The sequence below is a fragment of the Strigops habroptila genome, chromosome 3, assembly GCF_004027225.2.
Source record: "Strigops habroptila isolate Jane chromosome 3, bStrHab1.2.pri, whole genome shotgun sequence".
NCBI classification, from domain to species: Eukaryota; Metazoa; Chordata; class Aves; order Psittaciformes; family Psittacidae; genus Strigops; species Strigops habroptila.
In genome coordinates, this window is record NC_044279.2 from 67,571,163 (window position 1) to 67,586,645 (window position 15,483).

A 15,483-nucleotide genomic window follows, 5' to 3' on the forward strand; every position below is an offset into this window, starting at 1 on the left:
AAGATCAAAGGTGCCATTAAGGGAGAAAGGCAGCCATTTTCCCTTTCTCAAAAGAATAATTCACTAGACCTAAGTTAGCATGTAGGAACTTCCAAATTTGGCTCAGCTTTAAGTAAAATTACCCACAATTTTCTGACACACTGTTAGTCATAAGTGCTGCATGGTTTTGACAGTGAGGGAGAGAAAGTTTGAATGCGTCGTCAGTCCATGGACTACTGTGCTGCATGCTTTTGTTCACCCAGTGTTTCAAGCCTTAAGTATTTATGAGATAAGGTCCTGTGCAACTAACTCAACAGTATTTAAAGCTTTAATGTGTTATTTCAAAGCTCCTTTTGGTTTGCAGATTAGATCATTATCAGTTGGTCTTGAAAAGCCACTTCCCTTTCCCCTCTAGAAAATGTTGGTGGGAATTTCCCTGAGCTGGTGCACACCATTGGTGTAGGTGTGTTGCTGCGCAGGATCTGGCCCGGCAAAAGCAGTGGTTTCAGGCACAGCTTTGATGTAAAAAAAAGAAAAAAAGGCTTTTCCAGACACGCCCCCCTGGCAGCCCAGTCGTGCAACAGAGACAGGGTGGTTTTGCCTGCTGCTGAATCAGCGTTGGTCTCAGCAGATGTGGAGCAGATAAGTTGGCAGAAGCCCTAAGACCAAAAGTAAGGGTCTGTGTAGTTGTTAAGGAAAAGCTGCGTTGGGAGATTACAGTGTTCTTGAGGGGAGCAATTTCAAGGTCTGGGAGGTAGAGATCAGGCAGCAAACATTCCCGTCGTGCTGAAATCAAACCCGTTCAGGCGAAATAAGCCTGCCTTCAGAAAATCATTTTGTCAGGGGGAAACCGGTCTTCAGCTAATTTCCCTGAACCCCCTGTTATAACAGCAAATGAAAACTCTTGCTAGTTTCACCTCCATCTTAACGTGTGTTTTGCCTCCATGTGACGTGGGAATAGGCAGCTTCAAGGTTAAACCTGGTTGCAAGCTTTTGTTAAGGTGTTCTGCCTGCTTGCAAAGGCAAGGCACCTGCTAGGCATGCCCAGTGAGTGCTAGGAGCTGGCTCTCCCTTCACTGAGGCTTTGCAAGGCTGAAGCACAAAGAGCGCTTGTTGCCCAGTCCCTGGGAGTCTCCCAGTGCTACCACTAGCTGGGGAGGACTGGTTACCATGGAGGCTGCCATCTGTTCACTCCCTGCTGGAATGTGATTATCCTTGCTGGGTTGGGAACCAGCAAAAGCAGGGGAGCGTGTGCTGACGGCAATTATCTGCAATGGAGTGCGTTAATGGAAGGCTGGAATTAGCTAGCTGGAGAAGCACATAAAAGGATTTTACCAAAACTATTAATGATTTCTAGCCAAGAGGAGTAAGCTTTTTGCAAGGTCAGTCCTAAATTCATTATGTATGTAGGTAATTTTTAATTGGTGCAGTGGCTTTTTGATTTAAGGGTGGTAGCACCACGGAAATAATGCTTATTGTTAGGAGGGTGTGCATGTGTGTGGAATTGTGTTTTAAAGATCTTTGTTTGTCTGTTTCAGTTCAAGCAGTTTAATTTGGGGTCGTTAAAGTAGTAAGTCAGAACAATAACTGGCCAAGCTGACACAAATGGAGCAATTCGTATCTCTTGTCTGTATGAAATGCTGTTCACTGCCAAATCTGTTTGATTTACATGCCTTTTCAAGCTGATTGCTATTTGTTTGAGTGATTTCTTTTTGCATGTGATATGTGTTTGTTTTTGCTACTGGCATGAAGGGTGAGACAAGGGGGAAATATTCAAACGGAGCTGGTGATACAATGGATGTTTAGGGTGTTTTTTGCAGTTTGTTCAGAGGAAGCAGTGTAAGGGAGGCAGAATGCAGGAGCCCGTTTTCCACTCTTCGTTCCCACCCTCTGCCCCTCTTTCCAACTCACCAACTGACCAAACATTTTGGACTTTCTCTTATAGAGCTTAATTGTACGGAGACTTCACACGAGTTTTCAGGATACTCTGCACATATCGTGTCTGGATTTCATTTAGAAGGGAAAGTAAAATTAGAAATGTATGCATGTAAGGCTTTTGTGTCCTATAAAAGACATGATTTATTGTTCTGTAGGGGCTGGAAGTATTATATTTTTTCATAATAAATGCATGCTGAATGTTTGTGTGTACTTAACAAGGGGCATTGAAATTAATTTGTACCCCAAATAGACAAAATATTACTTCAGCAGATATTTTTAGTCATGTATGGGCTTTCCCTTTTCAGATAAAGCTCTTATGCTGCATCCCTCTTGCCAGGACTGCCATTTTTATTTGGTAAGGAGGACACTACTAGAGGCTTTTAATTAAAACTCTGTCAGTCCTAATTCCACAAATCTGCCCTCTGCTTTTATGCACTGAAAATGTCAGTGCCTTGGAATCTGGAAGGAAAGTTACCGGTGGAGTTAATAAGTCACGATTACAACATATTTGACTAGGATAAATTTTTAACCTACAAGATGCTTTCCAAGTCTTGGTGCCTAGCACAAGTGTGTGTGTGTGGGAGGTTGAGGTGGTGTTTATTTCTTTCAGTACTTTAACTCTTTGTGGTGTATGAGCTTTTCTTGTGCTACTGGAAGGCTGGTATATATGCCCAACTAGCACGCTTCAGACTCACACATTGGTGGAACTGTTTGAAAGCTCTTAATAGAAGATGTATCATCTTTTAATTAAAAGGACATTTTTTTAACCCCTTCCTTCTCCAGAATTTAAGTATTGTGTTGCCATTGAAGTGGGTGATTCATGCAAAACTTGCTTTTAATGGGCTGCAGTGGACTTGTTCACACGTGCAAGCTGCAGGTCTGTAATTGCATTGTTAACAAGAGTGCAGGAGGCAGATTGGCTTTTATGCTTGAAAAGAGCTTAGACTTTCACCGTTCAGATACTGCACTGAACCTTGCTGGAGGGAAGGGCAACCACCCCAAGGTTATTCTGTAGCTGGTATGGGATGTGTTTCTGTTCCCTGTGATGTTTCTGGTAGCTGTTGCCTGAAGAATTTGCTGTTGCTGTGGATGTGAATTACTGTCTCATTGACAAGTATTCACAGACAGCAACAATCATATTGACATAAAGGTAATGGCTTGTATATTCCTTCCAGAGGTGATTTCACCTGATTGCTAGCTGGTGGTGTCCTGAGAAGCTTGCTTTTCCGCTGCCTTTGCTAAGCCTGTTTCAAGGATAAGTAGGGGACTTTACATTTGGCATTCTCCAGCTTAGTATATTCCCTGACGAGCACTGTGTAAATGTCCGAATAGTCTTGAGCAAACGATTTTTTTATTTCCTTCTTGAATGGTCTATGTGTAGCTATTGAATACTTTTTTTTCCTCCCGTTATTAAATTTTACTTGAGGTCACTAGGTCAGTGTTGATTTACAGATGCAGGATTTAAAGGCTAGACATTCTTTAATCCGTTTGAGCATCTGGCCTTTCATAGTAGACATCCGATTTCCATGTAACAGAGGAACTATTAAATGTCTGTTTGAAGTTAATGATTATTTTTTTAACAGACTTTTTTTTTAATCTTTGGTAGATTATTACAAGTGGCTCTGATGTTTATGTTTAATGCAAACAAATGAGGGTCAGTGTAATCTGCTACACGATCTCTTGAAGGAGATTTATTCTAAAACGCAAGCTTTGGGGGCCAGCAGAAGTGATGGGTCATACTGTGTAGTGACTTGTGGGGGGTTTTTTTTAAGAGATAAAGTTCAATTTAGGTATATCATTTCAGCAAAAAAAGACATTTTGAATGAACTCCCAACTAAGTAGTGTCTAGAAATACAAAGTAATATACAGTGGGCTTATGATAATCTTGTTTATAATGTCTGTATATACTAAACTTTCAGGAAACTTGCCATTAAATGGTAAAATTCTGAATGAATTTATAGGAAGCTAGCTTGCATATAAATGATCACAATTGTTTCCTTCAAACAGACAAGTCTTTCTGCTTTTCACTTGACACATGACTGTGGAATGCTGTTTGACATGACTTGGATTTATTTATACATTGTATTCGGGCTGCTACTTGGCAGAGTTTTTAAACATGCTTAGTTTTCAATACACTTTTCTCCTGCTGTGTACTTACATATTCTGAACATTAAAACAAACAAGCAAGCCCAGGCTCTATACTGTCTCCTTACGGCAGCATGGCTATTTCAAGGTTAATGCCTGCAGTTCTCTCTGAAGGGCCAACTGTTTCGCAAAGTCCGGGTGCCTGTTTACAAACTGTTCTCTTTGCAGCTCCCATGAAATAATGGAGTCCTCGGGACACTGGATGTGGGAGGATAAACCTGCTGACACAGGCACTGCTGCTGTTGGTCTGTTCACTGGGCCTTAGTCATGTAAAATTGCTTGCGTCTTTTATGCTTTGTATGGGTGTGGACAAAATGCAGGCATTAACACTTTTCTTTCACGATGCTAGAATTTGCTGTACCACAATTTAGAAAATGTCAAATTTGTTGAATTTGTTCTGAAGCTGTTCCCTGTACTAAACTGCTGCAGTGAGACTACGAGTAACTAAATGTGAGAGACTGGCAATGTGCAGATTGATGATAAACCTATGAATTGTGGCAGGGTTTTAAGTCTTTTCCAGAGGGGCTTGCATTAGTGCTGTGTTGAGGTGTCTAGTTGAAGAACCTGAAGACTCAGAGCTGTTATGCAAATGATTTCAGAAAACACTTCTCCTAGGTAATCCTTGTTCACAGTTGGAGGAAGAACAGAGCAGGGATAAATGACTGCATGCCAGCAACAGAATGTCTTGAAGTGGAGTTATTTCTAAGTTGTTGGAGTTTCTGGTTTTTGGTTTTTTTTGGTTTTTGTTGGTGGGTTGGTTTGTTTGTTTGTTTGTTTGTTTTTGTGATGTGGGTTTGTTTTTTTTCCCAGTTCATCCAGTTGCCCTTACTATATTTAATAATTAGCTGTTCATTTTAAGTATAAAAATACTTAGACTGATAGAGATATGGGAATTGTTTACTTTCTGATGAATATCTGAGCAAAGTGAGTACTTGAGTGTATTTGGAGATGTGGAGCTCAGGACTGGAAGGAGCCATTTGGTCACTGAGGGGCTTTTGTGTGGTTTTTTCCCCTGCGCCCTCAGTCACAAGCCACCATATAACTTACATCTCATTTAGATGTTCAGTAGACTCTTCTGGCACACTGAGAGTAACAGACTGTTAGTGGCTATGAGAAGCAAACTTTAAACAAAACATTTAGCTGTAGTAAATGACCAAATGCCAATGTTGCTTGAGAAATTATGCTTCAGAAACTGAGCAAGAAAGACTGAAGTTATTGCCAATGTCATGCGATTCCTATTAGCAGGACACTTAAGCAGGCATATGACAAATGACCTCTACTAGCAGCATGATGCTTACCTGGCTCTTAATCAAGAGCCACAACCAGTCTCCCGTGCTTCAGGGGAAAGGGAACCCAAAGCAGCCAGATTTTGAATCAGAGGGAAGAATAGTCTTCTAGTCCTGGCAGGTGGCTAGTAGAAGTGCCTTTACAACTGCTGATCTTTTGTGCCTGCTTCATTGGACTTTTTTTATGCTTGTTCTTGACTATCTGCAGACATCTGCTGACTTGTGTATCCTTTGGACTGTACTTTGATACTGTGATTTTCCTGCCACTGCAGAAGCACTTTACCTTTATGAAGTTCATACAGATGCAGCTAAACCTGGTATGAAACAGTGTTTCAGTTTGTCTGTTCCACTTACACCTGTAGTAACACTTATTGGAGGGGGAGGAAAAAAAAAATCCATGTTCAGCTGCCCAGTTAAGTAGTGTTGTGGCTATAGTTCTGAGTATCTGGTTTAGATTTGATAGCTAAGATTGAAACAAACTACTGTGCAATCTTTTCTACCAACGGCTTATGAACTGGGGATTGAAGCTTCAGAAGACCTGAATTCCAGTCTCTTCTGCAGTTAAGGGTTTTGTTTTGCATGCACTGAGTAGCGCCATGGCTGGTGTGGTGTATTCCCCGGACTGATATCCAAGATAGCTGTTGTTTGAGTAGTAGAGGGAAAATTAGCTCAAGAGTTTGTAGTATTACTTGAAAGAACAAGTTGATTCTGTAATGAGTTATTCCTGCAGGGCACGACCTGAACTTCTCACTTGAAATTTTTCTTCCTAGTATCTCCTTTTCAGCCCCAGCATCTCTTGTGTGCTTCTACAGCCCTCTTCCATTTCCTACACAGGTAGTTTTGCATTGTTTTGTTTTTTTCCCTCTTCCCTTTCTTAAGGAGGTCACAGATGCTCAGGAAGATAAGTGAAAACATGAAGTGTCTTTTCTGTAATTCAGAATAGTTCGATGGCTTCCCATATCGTGCTTGAAGCAGTTACATTGAGATTGAGATCTAGTACCTAGAATAAATAATTTGATGCTGATTTTACTTGCATTCAACATGATTGAGTATTGTTAAGCTCCCTGAAATATTGAAATGATTCATAGGGTATATATAATTACCTGCTGCCTTTCTTTAAAGATCCTATGCCACTTTTCTTTACAGCTGTAATAGTTCTCTGGCAGGTCTATGTGCCAGCGTAGTTTCCATGAGTGATACTGATGTTTGTCCTCTTCAGTAGCTCTTGTTCATACCATAACTTGGAGCCTTATGTTACTGTTTTGACTTGGACACCTGCTTAAGGACTATAATGCAACTGGCAAGTGTTTTAGTCCCTTGGCTTGTAAAGATTTCTGTGTATAAGTCAGTTTTAACTGTGGAAGCTGCTACAAACAAATATTAAAGATAGCCGCTATAAGCCAAAATAAAATGGAAGACTTAGTGGTGGAATTAAGCTTTACCTAGGAGTTGAAACACAACAGCTAAAATCTAATATAACCTTTACTAAAGTTAGCAATGCTGTACCCCTCTGTCTGCTAGCATTCTGTTATTTTAGGTAAATGCTCTTTTTAAAAACTGAGTCTGGAACACTGTAGTTAAAGCACCTTGCCCACCATTTTTCCCCTATTTTACCACTTGTTCAGCAAGCTGTGGCCTGGTTTCTGTCATAACAGAATAATTACTGCTTGCAAATTTTGTGTGTGTATATATGCATGTGTTTATAAATCTGATTCTATTGATTGTAAAATACAGTCTTTCTAAACAGTTGACTTAGATTTTCCAGGCTTGTCTTATTGCTGGTGCGACTTGTGTTATTGCTGATGTTTCTCTGGTTTGACTGAGAATATTCCAAAATTTTCTTACTGTTGAAAAACTCTGATGTAGAATGCTTTTTTTCCTTGCTGCTTAACTCAGGAGTAAAACTTCAGTTAGTAACTGAATTGGGCTTTTTTGTGTATGTGTGTGTCTTCTATGGAATGTCCTCAGATGGTGTGAATGAGCCACAAAGCTAACAGAAGTGTGATATTCCTGTAATCTGATAGTACACATTTTCAGTGCAAAACAATGCACAGGACATAGCCGTGACAAGAGGGAAAAGCCGCTCAATCCAATGTGATCTGCTTACAGTTCTTTGATACTGTAGTCTATTTGTCATGTTTTGATGGATAAAGATTTTCTTTGTAGGTCATTGAAACTGCTTTAATCCATCTTATCACAAAATCAGGTGGCATTGTAGAATCTATTTCAATAAGAAAACAATGAAACTTGACTGTGTCTGTTTTATAGCTGGCATCTCCGATTCTAGGTTTTCAGAGTAAAACCTAGATAGCAGTAAAAGAACTGTGGGGAAAAAGCTTATTGATTGCTTTTGTGTTAAAATAAATGATGAAAAGCTATTACTGTCTGGCTGATGAGATCTGGTATATGGATAGCAATAATTTAAAGGAAATTATAGTTTCATTAGTGCTGTTGTGGTCTCTGTGAAGGCTGTGTTTAACCATCTGCACACCTTCACTATGTAAAATGGAGTCACAGCGGTCTCTGATCTTGCACCCTTATGGCACCAAAAGCTGAAATAAACTTCTACATTCTCTTATTTGTCACCACTGTCTGTATTGTTACCTTTCTTTTTTGAAAGAAATTGATTTGAGGAATTCCTTTGTATCACTTTTCTCTGGATGTTTGAAATACACAAGGCTGGATGGACTGGAAAAAAACTGGTATTAATGGTAAGGAGGAACTCCGCAATGAATGTCTCAATTTCCTGACTATCCTGTAAGTACTAGACTAAATTGGCCATAACGGGACAAAGTCAGGAGGCTAAAGATGTTCATGTATTTGAGGCAGAAGGAAACAGTCACAGGTAGTGGAATTTTTTGTCCTGAGACCTAATGTAGTGAAAGATGTCCCTGCCCAGGCAGGGGCTGGACTGCATGATCTTTAAACGTCTCTTCCCACCCAAACTATTCTATGGTTCTATGATTTTAGGAACTGATGTGATCTGAAGAGAGTTAATCTGATGCTTTCTTTCAGAATGAAGGAAGGTGGAAAGGGAAAGGCATATGTGTCATGCCATGAAGTTTCTTTTCCCCAGAAAACATGGAGTCAGAGTTAAGATAGGATATATTGAAAGTGGCTATGCTATCACATATTCTGTGTAAGAAATATAAGTGGGATTAAGGAAAAGACTAAACAAATTCATGGTGAATAGGTTTTACAGTAGCCGGTAGAATATGGTTACACAAATGCATCTGCTGACATGGGTGATCCCTAAATCTGATGCTGGAGATGTGGGGACTGTGTGTTAGTTGCCTTCTACTGTAGGTTACACAAACACTTGCTACTGCTTCTTTGTAGAAAGCAAGATATTTTAAATTTTTTTTTAAATATCCACCCCCCCCCGACCATGGTTTGTATGCTCTTATCTAGAGCATGTAATGTACTCATGTAATCTGCTCTGGTGTTTTTCAGTAAGTCAAACCAAGAGTAATTTGTACTTTACTTTTAGTGTCTATCACTTCCCAATCTTGTTTTTTATATGAAAGCAAAATCACAGTCATGGCACTCTGACCTGTTTCACTTGTGAGTCTTTGTTCTGTTTGGATTTCTAATGTAGCAGGGGTCATTTTTAAGTTATGGATTCAAGCTTTCACTGTACTGCTGAATCTAAGGAAGACACTGTGTGGTCATCATCTTGGCTTAAGTTGTGCAGTTTTTTTAGGGGGTATGTGTGTGTTGTATGTGTATGACCAAAATATAAATTAACTGGAAAATGAGTCTGTGCTCTTAAGCTGTTTTGCAAAGATGTTGAGTGATGCATTTAATCTGTGAAGGGGAATAAAGACAGGTGGCACAACACTATCAGGGTAGGTAACAAGCTTTCTCCTCTTCCCTTTTCTTCACCTTTCCTTAAAGAAGGGTATGGGTTTCTGTGGTAACAGCTACAACGTGGTCCCCAACCGGAGTGAGCACCAGAGCTGGGTTCCTGGCCTAGTACCACCCGGCTCTGCTGGTCTAGATGTGTGTCCCAACTGGCAGGAGAACGCAGTGGAAAGTGGGAATGTCACCGTCTGAGGTAATGCTGCCACTGGGGAAGAGGTAGCAGCTGCATCAGAGGCAGGAGGCCTGAAAAAGCTGCCTTCTCAAGGGGAAAAGCATGGGAAGGAGAAAGCAATGAAGACAAGATCAGAAAAGGCAGAGCTACAGGACCAGAGGGTCTCCTCTTTGTATTTGCTTGCTAACTGTGTGTTAGTGTAATAGAATTGATACCACTATAAATAGTAATTTCCTCTCCCCTAAATCATAACATGAAGCCTTCTCTCAAATTTATATTTTTTTTATATATATATATGTATCTGTGTGTATATATACACGCAGATCTATTTATAAATGTATATAAAGGAAGCGTGAGAAATAGTGAACTGTTAAGCCATTCTTTTACACAGGAGAACTGGCAAATCAAACCCAGTTGATAGAAGTAAAGCCTTTGACCACTTTCCACATCTAAAAACAAAAATCCCTTAGCAATTGCCAATCTTTCTTTGCTAGATAAGATTAATTGAAAAGGAACCACAGATTCCTGGATTATTTTTAAGTATGAGAAATACTTTAAGCTACAGAAAACCTCATGGCAGGCCTTTCTTGAGTTCTTGCACAGCACTCAAAAAGAAAGTAGAGGATAGTCATTGCTTCAGTAGAGCAAAAAGGTACAGGTAGGAAGCGCAGATGGTCACCTTCTGTTTCACATGCTTGGGGCAGTGCAGCTTTCTCCCAAATTTTGACCTAGACCATTGTATATTTTTGCGTATCTGTGGTTCCAGAGGTGTCCTTTGTTTTGCATGCCTGCTTGCACCCCAAGTGAATTTTCAGATTTTGGGGTTTTATTTCATTGTTACAGAAGTATCTGTTCAAACCTTCAGTATTTAGCAATTCGTGTGCTTTGGATTTTTATTTTTGTAAAGGTAAGGTTTATACCCATCCACCCTTCTGCATAAAGTCACTTGTTACTGATTTTAGACTATCCCAAGAATCATTTTAGACTATCCCCAAGAAAAGGGGAGCACATGGAAGGTCCGACAGAAGTGGGGGTCACTTTGGGACAAGGGGGTGTGGTCTCTCAATTGCTAATCCCATTGCCCTAAGTATAGATGGGAGCCAAGTTGAACCCCACTGCAGACCACTGCTGGGCTTCTGAGGGAGGCTTTTAATAGCACCTCAGACTATTTTGGGATAAAGACAAAGCATGCTTTCATTTTTGCTCAGGACCTAACTGCTGTGCTTTTGAACTTCTGGGGTGTAAAGCAGAAGGGAGAGGGGTAGAAGGCAGTGTGAGTCAACAACACCTACTTTATGAGAGCCCTGTGAAAAGTGCCTTTAGTTGTGGTTTAACATCTCTCTTGGGCTCATTGAGGTGTCTAAAGATCTGTCACAGGGGAAAAAATGTTGGGGAATGCTTTCAGTGTGGAGCACCAATATATTGAACTTGTAAGCACAGAAGTAGTTATGCTGTATTCTGTGCCAGGGTGACATGTGGCTTACTCATCCCTTGGATGGGACAAAAATCATTCACTGGCTTACAGAAACTTTATATCATGTCCTGATGCAGCATCCCAGCAAACCTCTTCAAAGACTTTGTGCCTGAAGTGAGTCTGCACTAAGGAGGAGCCAGCTAAAGACAGCCATACTGAATGCTGGGCTGTGATTCACTGTCACATGAGCTAGTTTAGTTTTGGGGGTGTGTGTCACTGTGGCATGCTGCCCATGGAGCTCTGTAACACTTACTTCAGCTTTCCAGGTTTCCTAATAGTGCTCACATGACTTCCTTCTTAAGTCCAGCTTCATCACATTAAGAATATTCAAATGAGTCAGGTACGTAATTTAAGTCTCCTTATCTGCAAATAGGGTAAGTACTGAGAGAAAGCGCATGAAGTTTAGTTTGAAAAGTGCTTGGAGGTGGAAAACAAAGTAAGTGCTGTGTATTTATTGTGAAATGGTTGTAAAAACCTTTAATTATTGAGTGATGAAGTCGTGTTAGCCAATAATTTTGGTTTAAGTTAACTTAGTTTCATAGAAGTAGTCTGCTGTGCAAGTCTTTGGACTAAAGACATGCTGGTTTTAGTTTGTGTAGTTATTTTATTCATACTAAATGGCAGTAACTACTCATCTTAGTAGTGTGATTTTCATTGCCCACTAATGGAAGTTTTATTTAACTGGTTGGTATCCATGCCTCTTCATCTGCTTTTTAGAGAAATTTATTAAAACTAACTCTATTTTTAAATAAACTTTTCTTTAAAGTTCATAGGCATGTTCTGGTGACAGGTAAGACATAGCTATACCTCTTGTCAGTGAGTTTTTAATATTTATCAATAGAACCGCATTGTGCAGTTTGCATATTTTCTGCTCTTAGAGTAAGCAGTTGGGTATGAAACTCACATGAACCCAGGGGAACAGGTTAATGAGATGTCCCCACTGTATCAGTTTTAATCTCTCTCAAATCCACTTATCTGCTAGCTAATCAAATAGAGAGAAAACAATCTTTTCTTTTTTTTTTTTTTTAATTTTTTTTTTATAAAAACCAGGAGTTAAGCATGTATTTTAAAGATAGGCTTTGGTGACCTCTTTTTACCTGCTTCAATGTTGCTCCTTCTGGAAATGAAATAAAGTCCATAGTTTCTTTCATGTGTGTAAATTCCCCTCTCTCTCCTTGAGTGGTATCAGAGCTGCCGTTACTCTCCATGGGCTGTTGCAAGGTGGGGGTTGCCTCTGTGAACCTTTTGGGGCTGGTCAGAGCTCTGACCTCTTGCTTATTCTCTGCCCTGTCTCTGGCTGCAGTGAACGGAAAGCAGTCTGGTAGCTCAGATGTCATCCCTCCCACATGCCTCATGTTACAAAGTTCGTAACAGTTATTATATACATTTCCCCAGAAGGGAGACTAGATTTCCTGTCCAGCCCCTACTTCTCGTTGTGTGACTCCTTCTCTTCTTTTGCTTAAAATGGTCAATAACTAGCATTTAGCTGCTTATCTGAAATGATTCCTTCTTTTATTCTTTTGTAGCCATTTGTCTTAGTTTTCCAGCCTACTATGTTGCTTGTATGAAAATTGAAATCTTTATTGCTGATCCCATCTGAATTTAAAATTTGTCATGTACTTGTGTAACAGGCATTATTGATGGTTTTCTTGGACTGGGAAGAGTACACACTAGGCTGAAGAAAGGCTGACAAAGCCTCACTGGCAGATGGATGAGCCAGGCTGGTGGGGAAAGTTGTTTGTTTCAAATATGGGAAACTGAACAGGAAATTTATCTTCTTTGCAAAACCTTTTCTGGCGACAGAAGACGTTGTTGTAGATGTACTTCACATGGAAGCCCAAGCAAGGGGGCAAGCTTTGAATTCTTGGAGGCGAAGTTCAAAGCAGAAATATAACCTATGTGTGGAGTTCTTAGTCTGGTTACTCAGCTACTGTTATTTTTTGTTTTAATGATGCATTGATGATCTGGGTGGATAAAATTTGTGTGCATATTTAAGGAGCCTGGGATTATTTGCTATGTATCAAGGATGGGGAAATGCAACTTCCTAGCCCAGCAGTTTAAAAACAAATACTCAAACCAAAAAAATAACGTGCAAATCTTGGTCAACATGCCAAAAATGGGTTCCGTTTAGATTTCAAATCCATATGTGTAGAACTTGCATCTGCTCATCTCGAGAAGAAAAACACAGCAAAGTGTTGAAATAACTGGAGGAAAATAGTTGTTTTTACTGATTTTTGGCAATACCCTCTCTGTTCAACATCTGTAGTAGAAAGGAAATCATTAGCTGCCCTATTCCAGAGGGCTATCTCCTCAGTGAAAAACAGATATTCATAACAATGGATTGTTTTGCAAGTGTATTCCCCGTAACCCTTGGTACTTGTTCTTCAAAGCAGCTCTTCAGTGCTGTGCTTCTACATAGCCTTGAATGTGAGGACCACGCGTGGCCAGTGGTGGAAAGGGCTGTAGGGAACTGCGGTTTGGACCAATGCAGGGGTTGCAGATGACCTCAGCTGCAGTGAATGACAAGCTGGCTGCTACTTTCTGATTCACATTATCCACATTGACAGGGCTGGATTTCTTTCTCCTGCTGGGATTGAAAGCATGCCAGCCGGGGATAACATGGTGTGAGAGCCGTGAACAATAAAAGAAAGTTACTTGCGGTAACTTCTCTTTTCAGTTAATCTTCTCAAAAATGTGCATTTTCACAGTTCAGAATTCACTCTAATATGTTTGTTTTCTACCCTGGAGTTTATGCCATTTAAAAATAGATTTTAAATTATTCTAGTGAATTTTAGTCTGTAACAAATTTGCTAATGTTATCATGACCATTCTCTAATGTAGACTTTTCTGGTCACTGCCCCGGTATCCTGTGTGATGTAATTACTTAATTCTAGGCATAAATTTAAATGGAGTTTATGCAATGAAACGCATTATTAGAGGTGAGCATTGTGCACTATGAAGGCAGAACAGAACAAAGTACCAACTAGAGAAATTTACTAACTTGTCCTTTAACCTTGATACTGCTTTGATTTCAATAGTGACAAAACTTTCATAGCAGCAGAGGCATTAGACAAAACAACTTACAGTAGTACCTCCTCCTCCTCCTCCTTTCTCCAGCAGTTTTTGTAGGTTACATAAGCAGATTTCTTTGTTTTTCCTCTTTAATAGTGAACGGACTTCAGTCTCTTCTCTAAGCGGACTGGTTTGCATGCTTACGTTTTTCCTCTCAAAACAGGCTTGCCTTCAAAGAGGAGGAGCATAGCGTAATTGAAAGACTCAGCATGTAAACTGTCAGCATATACTGAACATCTGGCGAGAAGTCCTCTCTGGCAACTTATAGGTGTTGTAAATAGGACATTTGTGAGCCTGTCCTGGGGTTATTACTGTTGCGAAATCAACTCCTCGGGCAGTGGTACTGGATTATATTTATAAACAATGACTTCTGAAACAGGTAAGATTGGACGGGATGCTTCTGTTAAACCTTAATCTCTTCAAGACTTGGGGGATATTTGTGTCCAGAGCCCCTAAGAGTTAAACTTTCTAGTCTGAAGCAAATAAACCGGTGAACATCCAGCTGCCTTGTGATGCAATACAGCTGGAATGCTCTGGTGCTCTTTTCCTCCTATTCTCAGTAAATGAGCTTGCAGTCTCCTGAGCCGCTTGCCTGATACATCTGCTACACCAAGAACTCTACTACTTTTGGTGTGTTTTGCAGCTGCTTTCACCAAATTGAGACTTTCTTAAAAGCAAATCAATTTGGTGTTGTTTATAAGTGTTTTCTGTTCCTGGCTTATTGAGCTCTGTTTATAGCTGCAAGGTTTCTCTAGGACACTTATAGAAATAAGCATTACCTCTAAGAATTACGTCTCTCATTGTTTTAGGAAGTAGGTGCACACTTCTGACTTATAGTCAGCTTTATTGTTGCAATAATCCATTTAACTGATGCTTACACTACATTTAATGTACAGAATTAGCTTCCAGAATTAAAGAATGTTTTCTTTTATTGCACGATCCAGTGAAATATTTGGATTTTTGCCATTACAAATATACTTCTAACTGGCTTTTTAAGAATACTGTTAAAATACTGTTAAAATACTGCTTTACTTGAGTGTATTTTTCAGTTCTGAGAAAAGTTCAACTTGGGTAAGTTAAATTAAGAACAGATTAATGTAAGATAGTAAATGAATTAAGTTTTTCCACAGAGAAATGATTGAAACAGATCTGTGGAAGGCTTAGATTCAGAATGCTGGACTTCCTCTGGGAAACTCTCTGGAACTAATAAGAGGGAAGGGAGTCACTGGCTGAGTGAATCTGAGAGATTTGCTGGCGAAGTTTGGAGCAGATGCATGCAAATAGCTCTATCCCAGTTCTCCTGACCTTAGTACTTGTGAACACCTGATTTTTTACTTGGGTACAAAGGATACTTGTTTTAAAATAATTTGTTTGGTTTCTTATCTGTTTTATGATCAAGTTTGAAATTGCTCTTCCCCCTAGCTTTTGATAATCAACCAGAAGGATGGGGATCTTGCTTTTCTTCCCACTCTTTATGTATCATTTTGCTGTATCCTGAATCTACATGCAGATGTGTGAAACTTTTTTTCACTGATCTAGCTCTTAAGAACTGT

General features: G+C 39.8%; 1 protein-coding gene across 5 annotated transcripts in view; it reads left to right on the top strand.

The window, feature by feature from the left end:
- Positions 1–15,483, top strand: part of FGD4 (FYVE, RhoGEF and PH domain containing 4) — a 105,578-nt gene that overhangs the window by 40,997 nt on the left and 49,098 nt on the right. The window contains exon 1 of one of the 5 annotated variants that reach the window (XM_030479561.1): positions 1,039–1,361. The exons of 2 other annotated variants lie outside the window; for them this stretch is intronic. Coding sequence is in view for 1 of the 3 variants with exons in the window: in XM_030479560.1 (XP_030335420.1) it covers positions 14,294–14,309 (16 nt within the window). In the remaining 2 variants the exon portion in view is untranslated. Of the gene's footprint in view, positions 1–1,038; positions 1,362–5,642; positions 5,666–14,285; positions 14,310–15,483 lie in introns of those variants that run through there. 2 more of the 5 variants (XM_030479562.1, XM_030479560.1) reach the window with 2 other exon arrangements.